The sequence below is a fragment of the Anas acuta genome, chromosome 10 (assembly GCF_963932015.1).
Source record: "Anas acuta chromosome 10, bAnaAcu1.1, whole genome shotgun sequence".
Lineage (NCBI taxonomy): Eukaryota > Metazoa > Chordata > Aves > Anseriformes > Anatidae > Anas > Anas acuta.
This window is the reverse complement of record NC_088988.1, coordinates 4,733,486-4,749,641: the sequence shown is the minus strand read 5'-3', so window position 1 is coordinate 4,749,641 and position 16,156 is coordinate 4,733,486. Positions and strand designations below refer to the sequence as shown.

General features: G+C 41.7%; 1 protein-coding gene across 1 annotated transcript; it reads left to right on the top strand.

Annotated features, from left to right (window-relative positions):
• The first annotated feature begins 1,125 nt into the window (after positions 1 to 1,125).
• On the top strand, positions 1,126 to 11,195 carry HSD17B2 (hydroxysteroid 17-beta dehydrogenase 2). Its single transcript, XM_068693566.1, has 5 exons — positions 1,126 to 1,461; positions 5,764 to 5,976; positions 6,274 to 6,459; positions 8,591 to 8,728; positions 9,772 to 11,195. The coding sequence occupies exons 1-5, from the start codon at positions 1,185 to 1,187 to the stop codon at positions 10,128 to 10,130; spliced, it is 1,173 nt and encodes a 390-aa protein (XP_068549667.1). The 5' UTR covers positions 1,126 to 1,184; the 3' UTR covers positions 10,131 to 11,195.
• The last annotated feature ends 4,961 nt before the right edge of the window (positions 11,196 to 16,156 follow it).

The window sequence follows — 16,156 nt, the reverse complement described above, 5'->3', positions numbered from 1 at the left end:
ACCCCATAAAACCCAGAAAGAAGAGTGGAATAGAAATGCGCCTGTATCCCGTGCTAGGCGCGCACCCTGCACTTCAATCTCCCCGTGGCTGTCTAAACAGAAGTGGGCAGCAGTATATTTTCTGTCTGAAAAACAGCTACAGCACGTTAGCTTGCTGTGGTCTCAAACCAATTAGCAGGGATTTTTAAAGAGTTAAACATGCCTAAAATGCATCTCAAGCATTTTAGCCAGCTGGATATTAAAGCACTCATTCCTTCTTATTTAAATAACCCTCAGAGTACACCGGGGAGGTGATAGATCTCTCAAATACAATTAATTGATCACATGTTTGTTTTCAATTTGCTCTGCGTATTGAACCAGTAATTCCTGCCTAAACAGAGGTTAATGTCACCACTGGTGGTCAGCTGAGGAGTCCACCTCAGGTGTGTTAAATGTCATTGTTTAGCAAACTGCCCTCAATGACAGGCCAGCAGTCACCCATTCCTATTTTCCCTGCCACCTGAACACCTCTGAATGTCAGCGAGCCGTAGGTACCCTCTGAGCATCAGGTAAATACCCAGGCGTGCACTAAAACAGGGAAAGTCTTTTTTGGCTTTCTGTTGAAAGAGGAGGGTGGCCCAGCACTGTCACTTGTGTTGAAGCATGACACTGACCAGGCTGCCCTACAAAGCAAATAACCTCATCACCTCATCCAGGTGCTCATTTTTGTCACTGCCCATCAAAACCAAGTCCTCTGAAACTACACCCAAAGTTTTTAGTGAGGGCATTCAAACAGTTCCTGAAAAGAAATCTGTTTTTTTTTTTTTTAAAAAAAAAAAAAAACTCTCTGGAAAAAAAAATGTATTTTAAGCATATGAAACATACAGTGGTTAAATTTTATCCTAAAGCCAGTGCTTAATTCCTACATCATGTCCATTCCCGCTGCTGTCAATCATTACCCAGCCAGCACATTATTCAGAAGGTGGAGCTGTCAGGCAGAAGGAATAAAAGGTAAGGAAAACCAGAAGGCTCCTGCTCCTTGCAGATGCCAAGGGTAAGTGAGATTATGTCAAACCTTTAAACGGAGTCCCCTCTCTCGCCCCACCCCCTGGCCCTGCTCCTATATAACCAGGCTGCAGCGAGCAGCACCTGCTTTGCTCTGCGGAGGTGAGGTGGGCTGCTTGTGCTTGCTTCTTGCCCAGGCGATGGATGCTCTTGCTGCCAGCCCTTTAGGATGGTTCTGTATGGGTGTCACTGTGCTTTTTGGGGCCACTGTGCTTCGCATGGCCAAGAGGAGCCCGGTGGAGAAAGGCAGCATGCTGCTCTGGAGCCTTCTGCCTGCCTTGCTGGGGCTGCTGTGTGGGAGTGTGCTGGGGGCTTGTGGGGGGCTGCTGGTGTTCTGCGGTGTGTGCCTCATCTCCTCCATGTACCTGGGTGGCACGGCGCCACTGCCTGTGGGTGACAAAGCTGTGCTCGTCACAGGTAAGGTGCTGTGGGAAGCAAAGACCGGGCTTTTCTCAGAGGTGTGTTGGAAAACTTTGTGTTTTCGGGTCAGGAATCTATGAAACATGTGCTCCCAGGGGTTTGCTTTTTTCTTTTCTTGATTTATTTGCTTTTCCAGAAATGTCTTTTTTTTTATTATTATTATTTTTTTCCCTTTCCCTGGTGAAGAAGTGCTCTGAAATTAAGTAGAAAAGCATCTTAATAGATGCCATTTTTTTTTTAAGTGTCTCATTTAATCTTTACAAGTAGCTTTTTGGATATGCTTGTGAAAATAACTGGTTGGGAAAAAAAGCACAAGAATACTTATGGTGGTCTAATTTTTTAGGAGAGACATTAATTTCTGGAAGCCCTCAGCCTACTACACTCATACATTACTTTTGTTTACTTGAATTTACTGCAATAGGTACTGGCATACAGTTATCTTTTGATGTGCGCATTTACATAGTACACGCTGTGTATATCATGCCTATATTTCAAGACACCAGGTTGGTGCCATCTCTTTGAAATGAGGTATGAAATCGTTTGGGAGTGAGTAATTTTTCTCACTGGAAATGAAAGTTCAGGGCTAATGAATTCACTCTCTGTATTAACATCCTGATCTACTCAAAACCCACTTTTGGTTTGCAGGGATGGCATTTTTGTAGTTTTATGGCTTTTCTCCTGTTTCTTCTGAAACTTTAAATGTTGCTGTGTTAATCAAACCTTTGAATTGGAGTGCCTACCTACTCGTTCTTGCACTAACTTGTTCTTTTTTTTGTTGTTTTATTTTCCATTTTCCCCTCTGAAAAGCTGAGTTAAGTTGCTTTGGATTATATAGCTATTTATTGCAGCATCTCATTTTTCTTTATGGAAATGATTTAAATCTCCCTAGCAGGCATTGCTATGGGGATTAAACACAAAACTTAAAGGAGGAGAGAATGAGCAGCAAGCTCTCCCCTTGCAGTCAGCAGGGTTTTTTCTGGGCAGGTGTCCGGGAAGGACACCATCACACATGGGAAGGGAGAGTCTCTGTGCCTCTCCACCAGGCAGGCACTGGGCTCACACTTAAAAAAGGGAGGAGGATGCCTGAGTGCAAGCCTGCTCTTCAGTGGCTCTTTGGGAGAACCCGAAAACCCAAATAAGCTCTTCTTTTGGAGCTTAATTATTCCAGAGAACTGGAGTTAGGGCAATACCGGGGAGTGAAGAACACTGAGTTACATTGCAGCAAGTGAATGTTTTCTTTGTACCTGTGCTGCAACTGTCCTGAAGAAATGCAAGTTTGGACACCTCTGGCAGCTGACACATCTGAAGAGGCTCTTCTCAATCGCTCTTTGATTCCAGGCTGGTATGCAATCAATCAAACACTCCATCAATGAAATGAAGGTTTTACTCAACACATTTCTCTGCTAAATTGCTCTGTCTCCAGCCCTCATCCTCTTACTGACAGCAAGGTGTGTGTGGCAGCATGCACACAGGTGCAGGGCTCCTTTCCATCAATTTTGTTGTCATTTGTCTCCAATTTAGAGAAGTCCTGAGGCAGGCATTTCATGGGAAATGATTTCCCCAACTCTGCCCCCTGTTTCAGCCCTGCACAGTAGAGGAATGCTGCTGTGCTCGGAGCAGCTGCCACATATCTATCGCTCATGAGACGGCTGCCTATGGCCAGGGCATGGAGAAACCTCTGCTCATCTGTCTGGGCTTTGTCATACATTGTTCTGATCCTCTTTGGATGGCCCTTGTACAGCTGCTGCTATGCATTATTTATTTATATAAAAAATTATTTATTTATTATTAATTCAATGGAGCACCACATCACAACTAGGGAAAACCCAATTGTCAAAACCCAATTGTCAAAAAGCTTTTTTGCATGAGTAACTGTGGGTGTGTGAGCTGTCTGAAAATTGTTGATGAAACGTTTCGATTGATCTTCTTGCTGGGAGCGAGTGCTTTGTCCTCAAACACGGTCCTGAGCATGCAGGTGCTTTCCGTGGTTTGATGGGCTTGACAGCCAGCATCTCTAAAAATGAAGCCATCATGAAGACGCAAAGTAGCAGGGACTGAAAAATTCTTGCTTCATATATTTTGTGTTTGGTAGGGCAAACTCCTTCAGTTACCTTGGTCTTTCCATTCCTGGTGTGTGACTTGGGGTCTCTGATGCTTAGTGTTGAGCTGCTAATGGATTCTCAGCAATGACTCGGTTGTAGTCTGTACTGATCTGTCTTTCTTCAATAAATCTTTGAATGGTTCGCAAATAGTTATTTTACATGTGGGGAGGAAGTCTAATTCTTCTGTACAGGAGAATTAACTAAAGCTGAAAGATTATGCTGTTTGAACTTTGAGTTGAAAGGTGGTTTCTCTGGACATCAATAACAGGTCTGGAACTCAAATCAGGTTTGATTTTGATAAAAGCTGGGGATGAACCCAGCAGCAGGCACAAATAAACATTGATTTATTCTTCTCAGGGCTGCTATACCTGTCCCTGGTTCTTAAGCCCTCTGCCACTTTCTCAGTTAAAGCTGTGTTGTATGGCTTTTTCTTATGGGGGATGTAGTTCCATGACTTCTCTTACTGGGAAGAAAGACACCCCACCCCCATGCCCAGAAATCCATCATATCTTTAGGATCTCTGCAGGCCTCCTCATGTTTTCTAGGGAATTCCAAGAATGTAGGATAGTTCACTTCTTCTCTTCCAGGCGAGGGCTGTAAGAAGTGAAGCGTGATGTATACTGTGGTCTGGTGCACCTTCAACAAACTGCAGATTTCAAAAGTGCCCCAAAGCATTTTTTTTTTTTTTTTTAAAGAAGGGATTAAACAGAGCATGAGTAATTTGTTTCAACATCTTGCACTTATTGATTGAGGCATTAAGTACATATTTTTCTCAAGTCACCTGGAATTTTTTCATCTGTCAGGGCTAAGGTCCCAGATAGAAGACAAAACCAAGAAGTGAAGATCTAGCATGGATTAAGATGAATTTGGCAATCAAATTCTATTGACTAAGGATTTTGGGTGCAGGAGCTGGCCTGCCAATGATGATTATAAAATTCCTCTGCATGTGCTGGAGTCATAAATTAACCCTTTACCTTTCTGGTAATGTTACATAGGGAGTCTTGTGACCTTTCCACAAATGGAGAAATGGTTAAAAAAAAAAAAAAGCTGACACAAGTTCCAGCTCTTTGTACCACATTCAGGCTTCCACCTATGCTGCAGATGAGTTTGGAAGTTGAGCATTTATGCAAGAAATGGCTATTATAGGAGGTAGCTAAACCCTAGCATAATTCCACAGATAGTGCATGTCAGCACTCAGACTTCTACAGCAGAGGAGGGTGCAGTGCAGTAGTGTGGGACATGCTGTTACATCTCCTCTTCATGATGTGAAAATTGCATCCGTCCTTAACCTTTTCATTTCCCTCCTGATCTTGTCCCCTGCAAAACTGCTGCAGCAGTGTCCCTATAAATTCCCTTTCTGTCTTCAGAGTCCTATGTCACTTCACTGGGAGTCTTGGTAGGAAGATGGGTGAGATGCTTCCTCCCTTGGTAAGAAGCTCCTCTGTAGATGGGCAGAATGGAAAATATAGTTACAAAACACATCAGGAAACCCTTACAAGTTTCTTAAGGTAGTGGCAGCAAAATACCATGTCAAAGGCGACATGAAAACCTGTGAATCAACGGACTGGTTTGTTAAATATTCATCGTTCTTCCTTGGTGGGAGAAATTGAGTGATCATGATTGTGGTAGTTGCTGTGTACTTGCTTTAGTGGTGCTTCATGTATCTGGCAGGTCATTGCTTTATAGGTAAATAAAAAAGTTTGCAAGATAAAGGTTGGGAATAAGTCTGATGCTAGAAAGAATAAGATGCAAGTGAATTTCTGTCAATTCCAATGCCCTGTAATTGCTTTGTCCAGCTGAGATTTCACATTAAGATGTTTTTCCTTTTTTTCTTTTTTTTTTTTTTTTTCCCCTAGATAATTTTATTATCAGTTTTCAGCCTGAATGTTTGTATTTAAACTGGTATGTGGTTTTATTTCTTCTGTACGCATGGAGTAAGTCTTAGGATCTCTCGATGGGAGCATGAGCTGATGCCCTCAGCTCTGAGCAGAGGAGATCTGCCAGCTTCTGCCAAACAGGCAAAGGGCCAGCTTCTCCAACCTATGAATCAAAACCACTCTTCCTACTCCTATATGTTTGTGTCTTCCTTTCATCCTCTTTTTGGTCACATCTGTGTGCATTTCCAATCCTTCTGTTTTAATGGTGATGATGGTCTGGGGCAGACTGACTTTTCACATGTCTTTTTTGATTCTTCCAGGAAGTGATACTGGGATTGGACATGCACTAGCTAAGTACCTGGATAACTTAGGTTTCATCGTGTTTGCTGGGGTTTTGAATAAGGATGGCCCTGGAGCTGAGGACCTGAGGCAGACCTGTTCCCAGAGGCTCTCTCTCCTGCAGCTGGATATAACCAATCCCACTCAAGTCAAGGAAGCCTATCTACAAGTCTCAGAGAAGGTGCAAAATACAGGTACAGCTTTTATGTTGATATATGGGGGTACTAATGTACGTATTTATAAGACATCTCATACCTGATGGCCCCATTCTGTCTTGTGTATGTCTGTGGGCAGTCAGGGAATTTGCTTTGATGGCTCCTGCTTTTGTAGACACAGGAAAAACAATGATGACTGCCTGGGGAGGGGGTGCTGTGTATCTATAGCTACAGATCATCTCTGCTTTGATCTGGAGGCACCATCCAGCTCATCATTTTAACCTTAATGAAGCTAGTATCCTGTTATAACAGCTATGTGCTTTCTTCTCTTCCCAGGGCTCTGGGGAGTTGTGAACAATGCGGGCATCCTGGGCTTCCCTGCTGATGGTGAGCTGCTCCCCATGAGCGTGTACAGGCAGTGCATGGAGGTGAACTTCTTCGGGGCTGTGGAGGTGTCCAAGACCTTCCTACCATTACTTCGGAAGTCCCAGGGGAGGCTGGTTAACATGTCCAGCATGGCAGGTGAGCTGAGCTAAAGCGCCAGGTAAGTTTCTGGTGCAACAGGAAAAGCAATCAACTTTCTTGTGTAAATGCTGAGGAAGGTGTGGTCAGTCTTGTCTGTAAATACGCCTCTGGAGTTAGGATCTAGATAATAAGTGTAGGCTTTGCTTTAGGAGGCTGTTTACCAGAAATCAGTCCTTAAAAATGTTTAATATCATTAAAAATACACTGCTCTGTAAAGAACATAAAATTCAGGTCTTGTATTCTAGGTGCAGTGAAGGATAGCTCTGATTCTTCCAGGAAGATAGGTGGTTTAAAAACAAAAACAAAAAACTACAAACAACTGTGTTGGTTTGGGAACACATTCCAGCAGAAATTTACAAACACCTCAGTTTGCAAACCGAACCATACTGTGGAGATATCTGAATGCCATCTGATTTATGTAAAACCAGGTATTCTTCCATTGGAGTGTAAATGTGTTTTGTGTAAGTTCATGATGTTTGCCATTTGTAGGCAGAGACCATTTGTAACTGCTAATAACAAGTATTAGAAGTTTCCTTTGGGCAGCAAAGAATGTGTATTTATATTTCTTCAGTAAGATTACCAAAATACTTTTAAAAATACTTTATCCTAACATGTTTTTAGGATTATCACTTTGCTAAGAAGTGATTTTATTGATGAAAGTATTAAGTGTGTTATATACTTTTCAGTTTTACCCTACAAATTTGATCCTGTATTTACTAAATATGTACGCCTTTGTGACATAGCCTTCTATTCCAGGAGGACAGCTGAGAGACTGATGTAGGAACAGAAGTAATGACAGTATCTGTTAGCCAACAGCTGAGGAGTAAAAATGCTCCTTTGAAAATGAGACCTACTAGAAGCAGGATGTTGTGATGATGGAAGGTCTTTCTTTTTTGAAAGACCTCATAAGGAATTACTGTATCATCTGCTTCCCAGATTTCCCTTTTTCCTGTCTGTTTGGATGTCTTTTCTGTGCAGGTGGTGTCCACTTGAATCCTGCTGTATTGCCAAGGTGGCTTGTACAAGTGTTACTTTGCTCATGGCTTATGTTGAGGATGTAGTCTCAGCCTAGTTTTGACACTGCCATCTTCTGTTTTTAAGTCCCAAGATGGTTTTTTGTACCTGTACACCTGTGTTTATGGTTCACTGCCAATACTTAAATAAATCAGGACTGACTTATGAGAGGGACTCATTCTAGTACTCACCTGTCCACCATACCTCACAAGCATGGACAGAGGACAGACCTGTTTTCTTTAAGCACCCAAGTGAAGCTTGCATTTTAGGTGTTTTGAGGCAGATGTCTTAATTCTTGGTGTGAGTCCCCAAGCTGTCTTGCAGGGATAAACAGAGCTTCTCTGTGCTAAATAATTTTCTATTACAGGAGCTGATAATGACATTGCCTAAACTATAGATGTTCACATAGATGTTCTGAATTGAGTAAATAGCTTCCTCTTAACATGGGGTCTGAGGGTCCTTTGGTAAAACATTAGCAGAAAAGTTGGAGTTCTTGTTGTGCTGAGCCTATTCCTTCCTGTGTAGAGCTAATTTAACTGGACAGGAGGTTAGTCTGACCTCAGAGGGAAAGCATATGTGATTCAATTAGCTCAAACCAATTGAAACTAAAACTTTTTCAGATGCATACAGAAGAAAAAACATATGTTTGGCCTGAAATCTTCAAAGGAAAGATTCTGTGTGTGTGAAGCTCCTGTGGTACATGGATTGCTGCGGTACAAAACCCAACAAATGGCACCAGTGGCTTACCAGAAAATTCCCCTATATTGAAATGTTTTCTTTCAAGTTTCACACTCATTAAGATAAGTGTTATTTTGAAGTGGGAACTTTGTAATTTGCAGCAATTTTTACCCTCGGATGCAATACACTTCATGTTTTCTGCCATAGAAAGTATCTTACAAGGTGTTACTGATCATAACTGCTCTAAGCAAGTGCTAATTTACAACTCACACTTTTTTTAACCTCTAGGAAGAAATGATTCCCTCACTGACTTGTCTCTAACCTCAGTGAGAGCCACATAATTCTGGTTGTGCTATAATCTTCTATCTAAATCACCAAAATAAAGGCTTGAAAAGAGCAGACATTGAGCTTTATCATGTTTATATTGCTCCTGCAGGAGGCATTCCGCTACCGAGGTATGCTGCGTACGGTGCATCAAAGGCAGCTCTGTCCATGTTTTCTGGAGTAATGAGGCAGGAACTTTCCAAATGGGGAATCAAAGTTGCTGCCATCCAGCCATCAGGCTTCAGAACAGGTTGGTGTTTGACATTTTGGATGGTTTATGCTTTGTCTCTTTTCCTGAATTCCAGGATCCTCAAACAGAGCCTTGAATGATTCTCAAACTCTTTTCCATTCCTCATGTTGACTATGGAAATTAAGATTTTTTTTTTAATTGAATGTTGTTCCCTTCCAGGTCACTTACTTGCTCTTGACGTTACTATACATGATTGCTGAGATTTCCTCTCTGCTCCTTGCCCTGCTCTCCTCCTGCTGCATACTCTTCCAAATCCTCCTCTTTCTCCTCCATTGCTCTGAACCTTTTCTGTAGAGTCTGTCCATGTTAGACTTGTCTCCTGTCATACCCACTGCCTGTGCCCACCCAGTAGCAAGGTGGGTGTCACACAGGTCCCCGTTCTGTGGATGTGCCTGGCAGCAACACGAGGACAATGAAGTCCCAGTGCTGCTTACTCAAAGTCCTGGTTACTTCAGAGACCATTCCTATGTCAGCAAAAAGCAAATAGAGACCTTTTCCATAAAACCTCTCTCCCTTGAATGCTTCCCCACCTGGCTCCGCAGGGCCATGATGAAAATGGGGAGAGGGGGGGATTTTGATTTTCTTTTTAATCAGGCCCAGTACAAGCCTCATCCTTCATGAAGCTTCTTGTTAAAATAAATATCAATATCCCTCATGAGAGGAGCATTTGACCAATCCAAGTTAACCTTGTTTTAGTTTGCCCACTTCTTTCTACTGTCAATGACACGTATTAACAAATACTGAGTAGAAATACCCATAAAATGAGTGAGGACAGAATGGAAAAGGAGGGCAAAAAAGATACTGAGGCCTTCTTGAGTAGAGCTGGCAACAGAACCCTATGCTCTTTGTCTAGTCTGTGCTTCGTTATGTTTCTTTTCTTGGTAAGAGCAGTTGTAACTAACCAGGAGCTTTGCATGTTCTTCATTCCTCCAGTTTAGAACTGAGCCTGGGCTTGGTGGTGGGAACAGCTTATCAGCTACTACTCAGGATTAATTTCACTTAACCTCAAACTCACTTGCTATCCCATGCCGTTGCTGCTGCAGGTATACACGGCACATCTGAGCTGTGGGCCAAGCTAGAAAAGGAGCTGGTGGAGCACCTTCCAGCAGACGTGAGGCAGGACTACGGTGAGGACTACCTGCTGGGGCTGAAGAGCTACCTCCCACAGATACCTGCGTACTGCGACGCCGACCTCTCCCCGGTGCTGAGCTCCATCCTGCACGCCTTGCTGGCCAGGCGGCCTCATGGCTTGTATACCCCTGGCAGAGGGGCTTACATGTTCCTCTGCATCTTCTGCTACTTTCCTTTCTGGTTATATGACTTTTTCATTAGGAAGTTGATGAGCATTGAGTCTGTCCCAAGGGCACTGAGAACACTGGAGGCTGAAAACAAGAATCTCTAAGGTATCCATCAACATTTATCACGCTTAATGAGATAAATGGAGGGAAAAACTCTATTTTAACACACTGCTATTTATTGTACTGTTTTTGGTAAACTGTATTTGTGCTGCCCCATGAGTGGAGGGAAATCTTTTTGTTAAGAATAGTGTTCAGGAAAAGTGGTAAATAAACAGAAATGGGAAATTATTCCCAGGCATGGCCTATTTGGAGGAGCTGCAATGTTTCCCTGATGTCCTGATATCCTGCCTTTGGTGTGAGATATGTCATGAAGTTGTATAGTTCCTGTCTGCTTCAAAAGGCACTACTGACACATGGACAGGTGTCTAACCTGTGTGTTTTTCTGAATAGATCTTTGAATCCACAAGAATCCACACCCTTCTTAAAAATTAGAAGAAGCTGCTTTTTCCTATCACTTATAAATGTTTAATGTGAACACTTTTCAATATAGCTTCAGCACAGTACTTTTTTTTTTTCCCGGCTCTTTTCCTGTTGGACCTGAGAAATGATTGATCCTTTTTTTAATCCCAACTTTTGTGAAGTATAATTATGTCTGATGTATCCTCTTTGCTGTACCAATCAAAATAAATTTGTTGGGGAAAAATGAACAAAGACTGATCTTTACCAAGCAGTCAACCATTTCCTTCCTACAGTATTATAAAAAAAAAAAAAAGATATAAGTATATTGGCTGCTAATCTGATATCATTGTCCTGGTCATTCTGTGTTTTGTCTTGTATATGCTTGTACTTTATTTGTAATCACTAGTAAACTCTGATCTCACTGCTGTTTTTTGTACAATTCTTTACTCAGTTTTGGGTTTATGGAGAATTCCACTTTGGAAATCCTCCTGTCTTGTATATTCTGTTATTGTTTTTGCAGCTGAGGCTTTGTGGGTGTGTCACTGTCTATTAGATTTTGACATTCTTTAAGGAAAACGAGGCTAGAAATGTTTTTCACCCAGAAAGTCTGAGACTATTTCAATTTCCATGCCCATTTATTTCTTACTTCACAAAACTTTTCATTTGTCAGCAAAATTGCATAATAAAAAATAAAGAAAAAATATTTAGAAGCTGGATTGTTCTGACTTTTGTTCTGATTTTGACACTTAGCCCTTTTGGGGATGAGCACTACAGCCAGTGAGGCTGCTCCCTTCCCTGCTGGGGCTGATCCTGTTCCTGCAGGAGAGCAACAGGGAGGAAGGCAGCAGGACATCATCCCTGGGGAAGAGGGACAGTACAGCAGTCGGTGCCCCTTTCTAGAGTGGAAAGCAATCCCAAATGGTTCAAAGACAGCTTGTTGTGAGCTGGAAGGAAAGATGGGTGTGGAGGTGTGGGCATTGGGTGTGGAGAGCCCTCCAGGGCTGCTCACAGCACTCAGGGAGGCAGCCTCTGTGGTCTGGCTACCTTCAGGTGAGGGAACTACTGCCTCAGAGGTTGTCTCTGTCATGGCTGGAGGTGGTTGTTTTTCACTTCATATGCAGCTTAGCTGTAACTTAGGTGGGCTGGAATTTTGCCCTTAGGTGCCAACAAGCATTATACAACCTGAATTCCTCTTAGCAGCCAGTTTGTTTTATATGGCAATCTTCACAAAAATCTTTAATCACTGCTGCATTATTTGGCAGTGGTTATTAAATGTAAAGTTTTCTCCCTTTCACTTCCTTAATAGGAACATTATCTTGTACATTGCAGACAAGTTAAACTAGGCATTTATGTGGAAGATCTGTTTATTTTTAAAAATTATTTTAACTTTTGTTTCCCAGGAAACTTAAATTCTAAATAGCCATTTTACACCTCTTCATCTAAGTACAAAGATATTTTAGCAAATCTCAAATAATTATGAAATCTCAAATAATTACAGTATCAAAGATTTTTCCTTTTTTCATTCGTATAGGGATCCTACTTTGTGTTTTAAAGACAATTCTGTTGTAACATGTTATTGAATTACCAATCATTTAATGGGTTGTAGTATTAGAGGTGAGTTTCTTTTGCCTGTAACTTACATTGTGAATAATCCATACTGAAGAAGTCTGATGGCTGGGAGAACAGGAGAGTAAATTATAGGAGCTTGTGGCCAACATGCTTCTCTCAATATTATAGATGATGCTAACTCCTGTTTGCAAGGATCATTGTCTGGGTGTTTCACCTTCACTTCCTAAAAAAGCTGATCTAACACAAAACAAATTTGGGGTGGGAGGAGAAGATGTTTAGTTCTAGCAGTAGAAGATGATGTATTAAAAAAAAAATTAATCACCATAACTTGAAACTATTTTCAAAGACAAGTCTAATGAAAAGCATCTGAAAACTGAAGAATTTGGCTGTTGCACTTCAGAGGGGCTAATAAATAATACTCTAAAATGTCTCTTACTAATCAAGTGTGTATATATTAAAGACACGTACATGCACAGTTTAAAAGGGGTTATGTGCTTCAGAAATCATGATTAAAGAGCAGATTTTATACTCATCCCTCAGCTCCAGCCTCTGGAATGCAGGTTGTGACCGAGAAGTGAATGCTGTCTGACACTTCTTAGCAAGCAAATCCTTGGCTCCCACTTTCTTAGCCTGTGTTTATTACTCTGGCTCACATCTGTTCTTGCTTAATGTGAGCAATTGATTTTAAGAGGTATATCTTTGGTGAACCAAAAGGTGGGTTATAAAGTCATTTGTTTTTATAACTTCTTTATTCTGGTTCCCTTTGCCTTCTTTATGGGCCTCCTGATGACAGCTGTACCTGATGTGTGCTTCTCGCTTTGCATTGCAAGGTGGGGAAGAGCAGTGAAATACCAGGCATTTGTTTTGTGATCATGTTCTGGGAGAAAGCCACGATGGACGAGTTTTGGTGGCCACCTGCTGAAGGACCATCTCCGAGTCTTCAGAAGCTCTGATGTGCAAGACTGTCCACGTGGCTGGAGGTAAGGAAAGCAGCAGTGAAAGTATCGTGGAGTTATGGTGTTCAAATGGGGGTCCAAAAGGGGGTTGGGGTTGGAGAAAACCTGTGTTTTATTCCCCAGAGCAGGAAACTCTGTGTCACTACGGGTCACACGAGGACAGGAGTGAATCCCGAATCTGCTTTTAAGCCCTGCAGAGTAAGGGTGAGCAGACCTTCCTTCTGCTACACATGGGCATACTTTCTGCTGGGTACCTTGGTAACATTTATGCACAGCTTTGTTGTTCAGGCCAAAGCCATCAATATAGTATAGCATCTATCTATAATAAAGCCAACTTTTCGTTAGTAGAGACCAAACACAGGCAAAGAGGGGAGAAAGGCAACAGTCATTTCTTCTGATATTATGAGAATGATCAAAAGCTTAGTTGCTTTTAAACTGAATGATTTAAATTTGGACTACGTGATTGCTAGAATGACTTCATACCAGAAGACGTATGTGAATGTTAGAGAAAATTCCAGATTTTGACAGTTTGACTCCTCGATATCCCGAGAGGAGAGAGGAAAACTTCCAAGTTCCTATGAGTGAGTGCCCTGCCATGTATGAGGATATTTTTGCTTATAGGTGCGTAAGAAAAATCATAATGACTTTTGTACATATTCTTTGTTTCAAGAGTACGCTTCCAGGGAACTCTGAGATCTATATATTATAAAAACATACCCACAAAAAATATTTTTGCTGTAAATCAGCTAGTCTGGGCACAGAATTGCAGATACAACTAGAACAGGTCACTTTTCCTTCACTTGATTCAGAGTGCACAACTGGCTATCAGCACCGATCTGTGTAGGTGAGTCATTGGGAACACCAGTCATATCTACAGCATGTTTGGGATAAAAATATGAGTTTGGCAGTATCTCCTAAAAAGACTGGATCTGGGATCCTTTCTGGGAAAAATACAGCCTATTTAGCCTTTTTTATGGCTGGGTTTTAGAAGCCAGCTGGATTCCCTAAATGATGCAACAACTAAGCAGCATGGAGTCATCGTATTTCTAGGAATGCTCGGAAAGACTTCCTTTGAAATAAAACTCATGCAGGCTTCAAAGAAAAAGTGTTCAAACAAAAGATTTTGGCTCTTGCAAAGTGGCATGGAAATTAACAGGAAGAGTTCTTTTTCTTTTTTTTATTTCTTTTTTTTTTTCTTCTTCTCCTTTTCCATTGCTTAAAATACTAGGATAAATAAATGAAAAGTACTGCCGCTGCCAGGAAACACCCAGAACATTGAATCTTGAGATGCCTGAGGTGTAATCATTCCTGCAGAAACTTGTCAGCTAGCGTACTGCTCCCTGGTATGCAGACACCTTCGTAGGCAGTATCTCACTAGCCTTTGAATTTGACATCCAACCTGAGGATTAGGGCCATTTCTATTCATGTATACGTGTATTGTGGCAACCGTGGGGGCAGTGGGCTTTTACTGTAGTAAGAAATGTAGTTCTTTTTAAAGCATGCCCATATCATAAATCAAACGTCACAGACATTCCATGACAGAAGACATATATTAAATATATTTAATAGGATAATTGGGTTTTAAGCATGCTGATAGGTCAATGTGACCTTAACTAATGAATCTGGATTTAACATCCTGTAACTACAGTAATACAGGCAGTCTCCATAGGTTTAATGCCTGGAGTATGTAGGTTAAACAATCCAAGTCTAAATACCTATTTATCTTGTTGCCTTTACCTTTGGAAAGAGCACTGACTGAGCTGGAAACTAATCCTGAGAGGAGCATTTTGATCTTGCCAGCTACCATGGGTGAGAAAAGTATATAGCTCTTCCTACAGAGCTTCTCAGAAGTTGCCTCTTAATTTGCCTGTTTTCTGTTTGTTTCATGTTCCACCTATGTTTCCTTGTTTCCTCACACCCCAACAGCCCAGCTGGGCTTGGGACTTTGTCCTCGTGGCTTAAGAGCACGTTTCAAACTTCAAAAATAAGAAGTGAAAGATGAAGCAAAGATCAGGGGCTGTGAGAAGGAAAGATCTAAAGAAAACAAAATGTTAGCGATTAGTACAAATACAGAGTGAAAGCAGGAAGGAAGGAAGCACGGCTCAGGAAATGGGTTTGAGCAAGTTCAGCTTTGTTGATGTGTCATGCTCCGGGTCATGATAACCTATCCACCTTCTTCCACACCTTCTCCACCACCTTCTTCAAGACTTGACTTTAAAAAGTGTTATTTAAGAAACCGTGAACAGTCATAAAATGGCTTACTTCAAAGCCTTTCTTGTGTTACTTAGTCTTGTAGCACACCATCCCACAGAACCCTTGGGGTGACCTGTTCTGTCGCTGGGGGGTGACAGCAAGGAGAGGGCAGCAGCTCAGCGATGCTCCAAGCTTGATGTGAAGCACCCAACATCTTTTTGGCTTTGGGTGCTAATGGGAGAACCTGGTCTTCTGTTTCTGCATGCCTGGGAGCAGGGAGGGGATGTTGGCTGTGGGACAACGCACATCAGTGCTCCCACACTAAGCCCACACAACTCTGGCTGCGCCTGCTTATTTGCTCTCTTTCTGTCTGCAGGAAAGAAATCACACTATTCGTGTCATAATGGAGAAAAAAAAAATGCATTGCCCTTTGGCCATAGTAATTTCCATTACAGCAATCTGGGAGAGTAGGAGGCATTGTCTCTTCCAGGTTTCCTGTGGGCATGCACAGTCAGCAATAAGTGCTGACACGGATCTACCAGCGTATGTGGAAATCTCTGGTGCCTGTATGATACAGAGAACAAAGCAAACAAGGTAAAGAAGAAGATGTGCATCTGACTGAGAGTGGCCCAGGGGTGATTTATTCTGTTTGTGTGTGGGAGAATCCTACCTTTTCAGAAGAGTGGTTAGAAATTGTTGTTGTTGCTTCTGCCTATCTTAGAAAGCATCTTAATGCCTTAAGTTTTGCAAACAAACTCAATTCATGCCTGAAGAATGAAATCCTTAAACAGCTAATTTAATTAAAAAGGTGAATAGGGGAAACCAGAGCAAATATGATATAGTTATTGTGTTTTAATGTATATACAAAAATGTAATCATGTTGCATGCTGGGCATAGATGAATCAAGGGAATAAGAGGCTTAAAATCTTTGCATTTTCAAAAATGTTTTATCA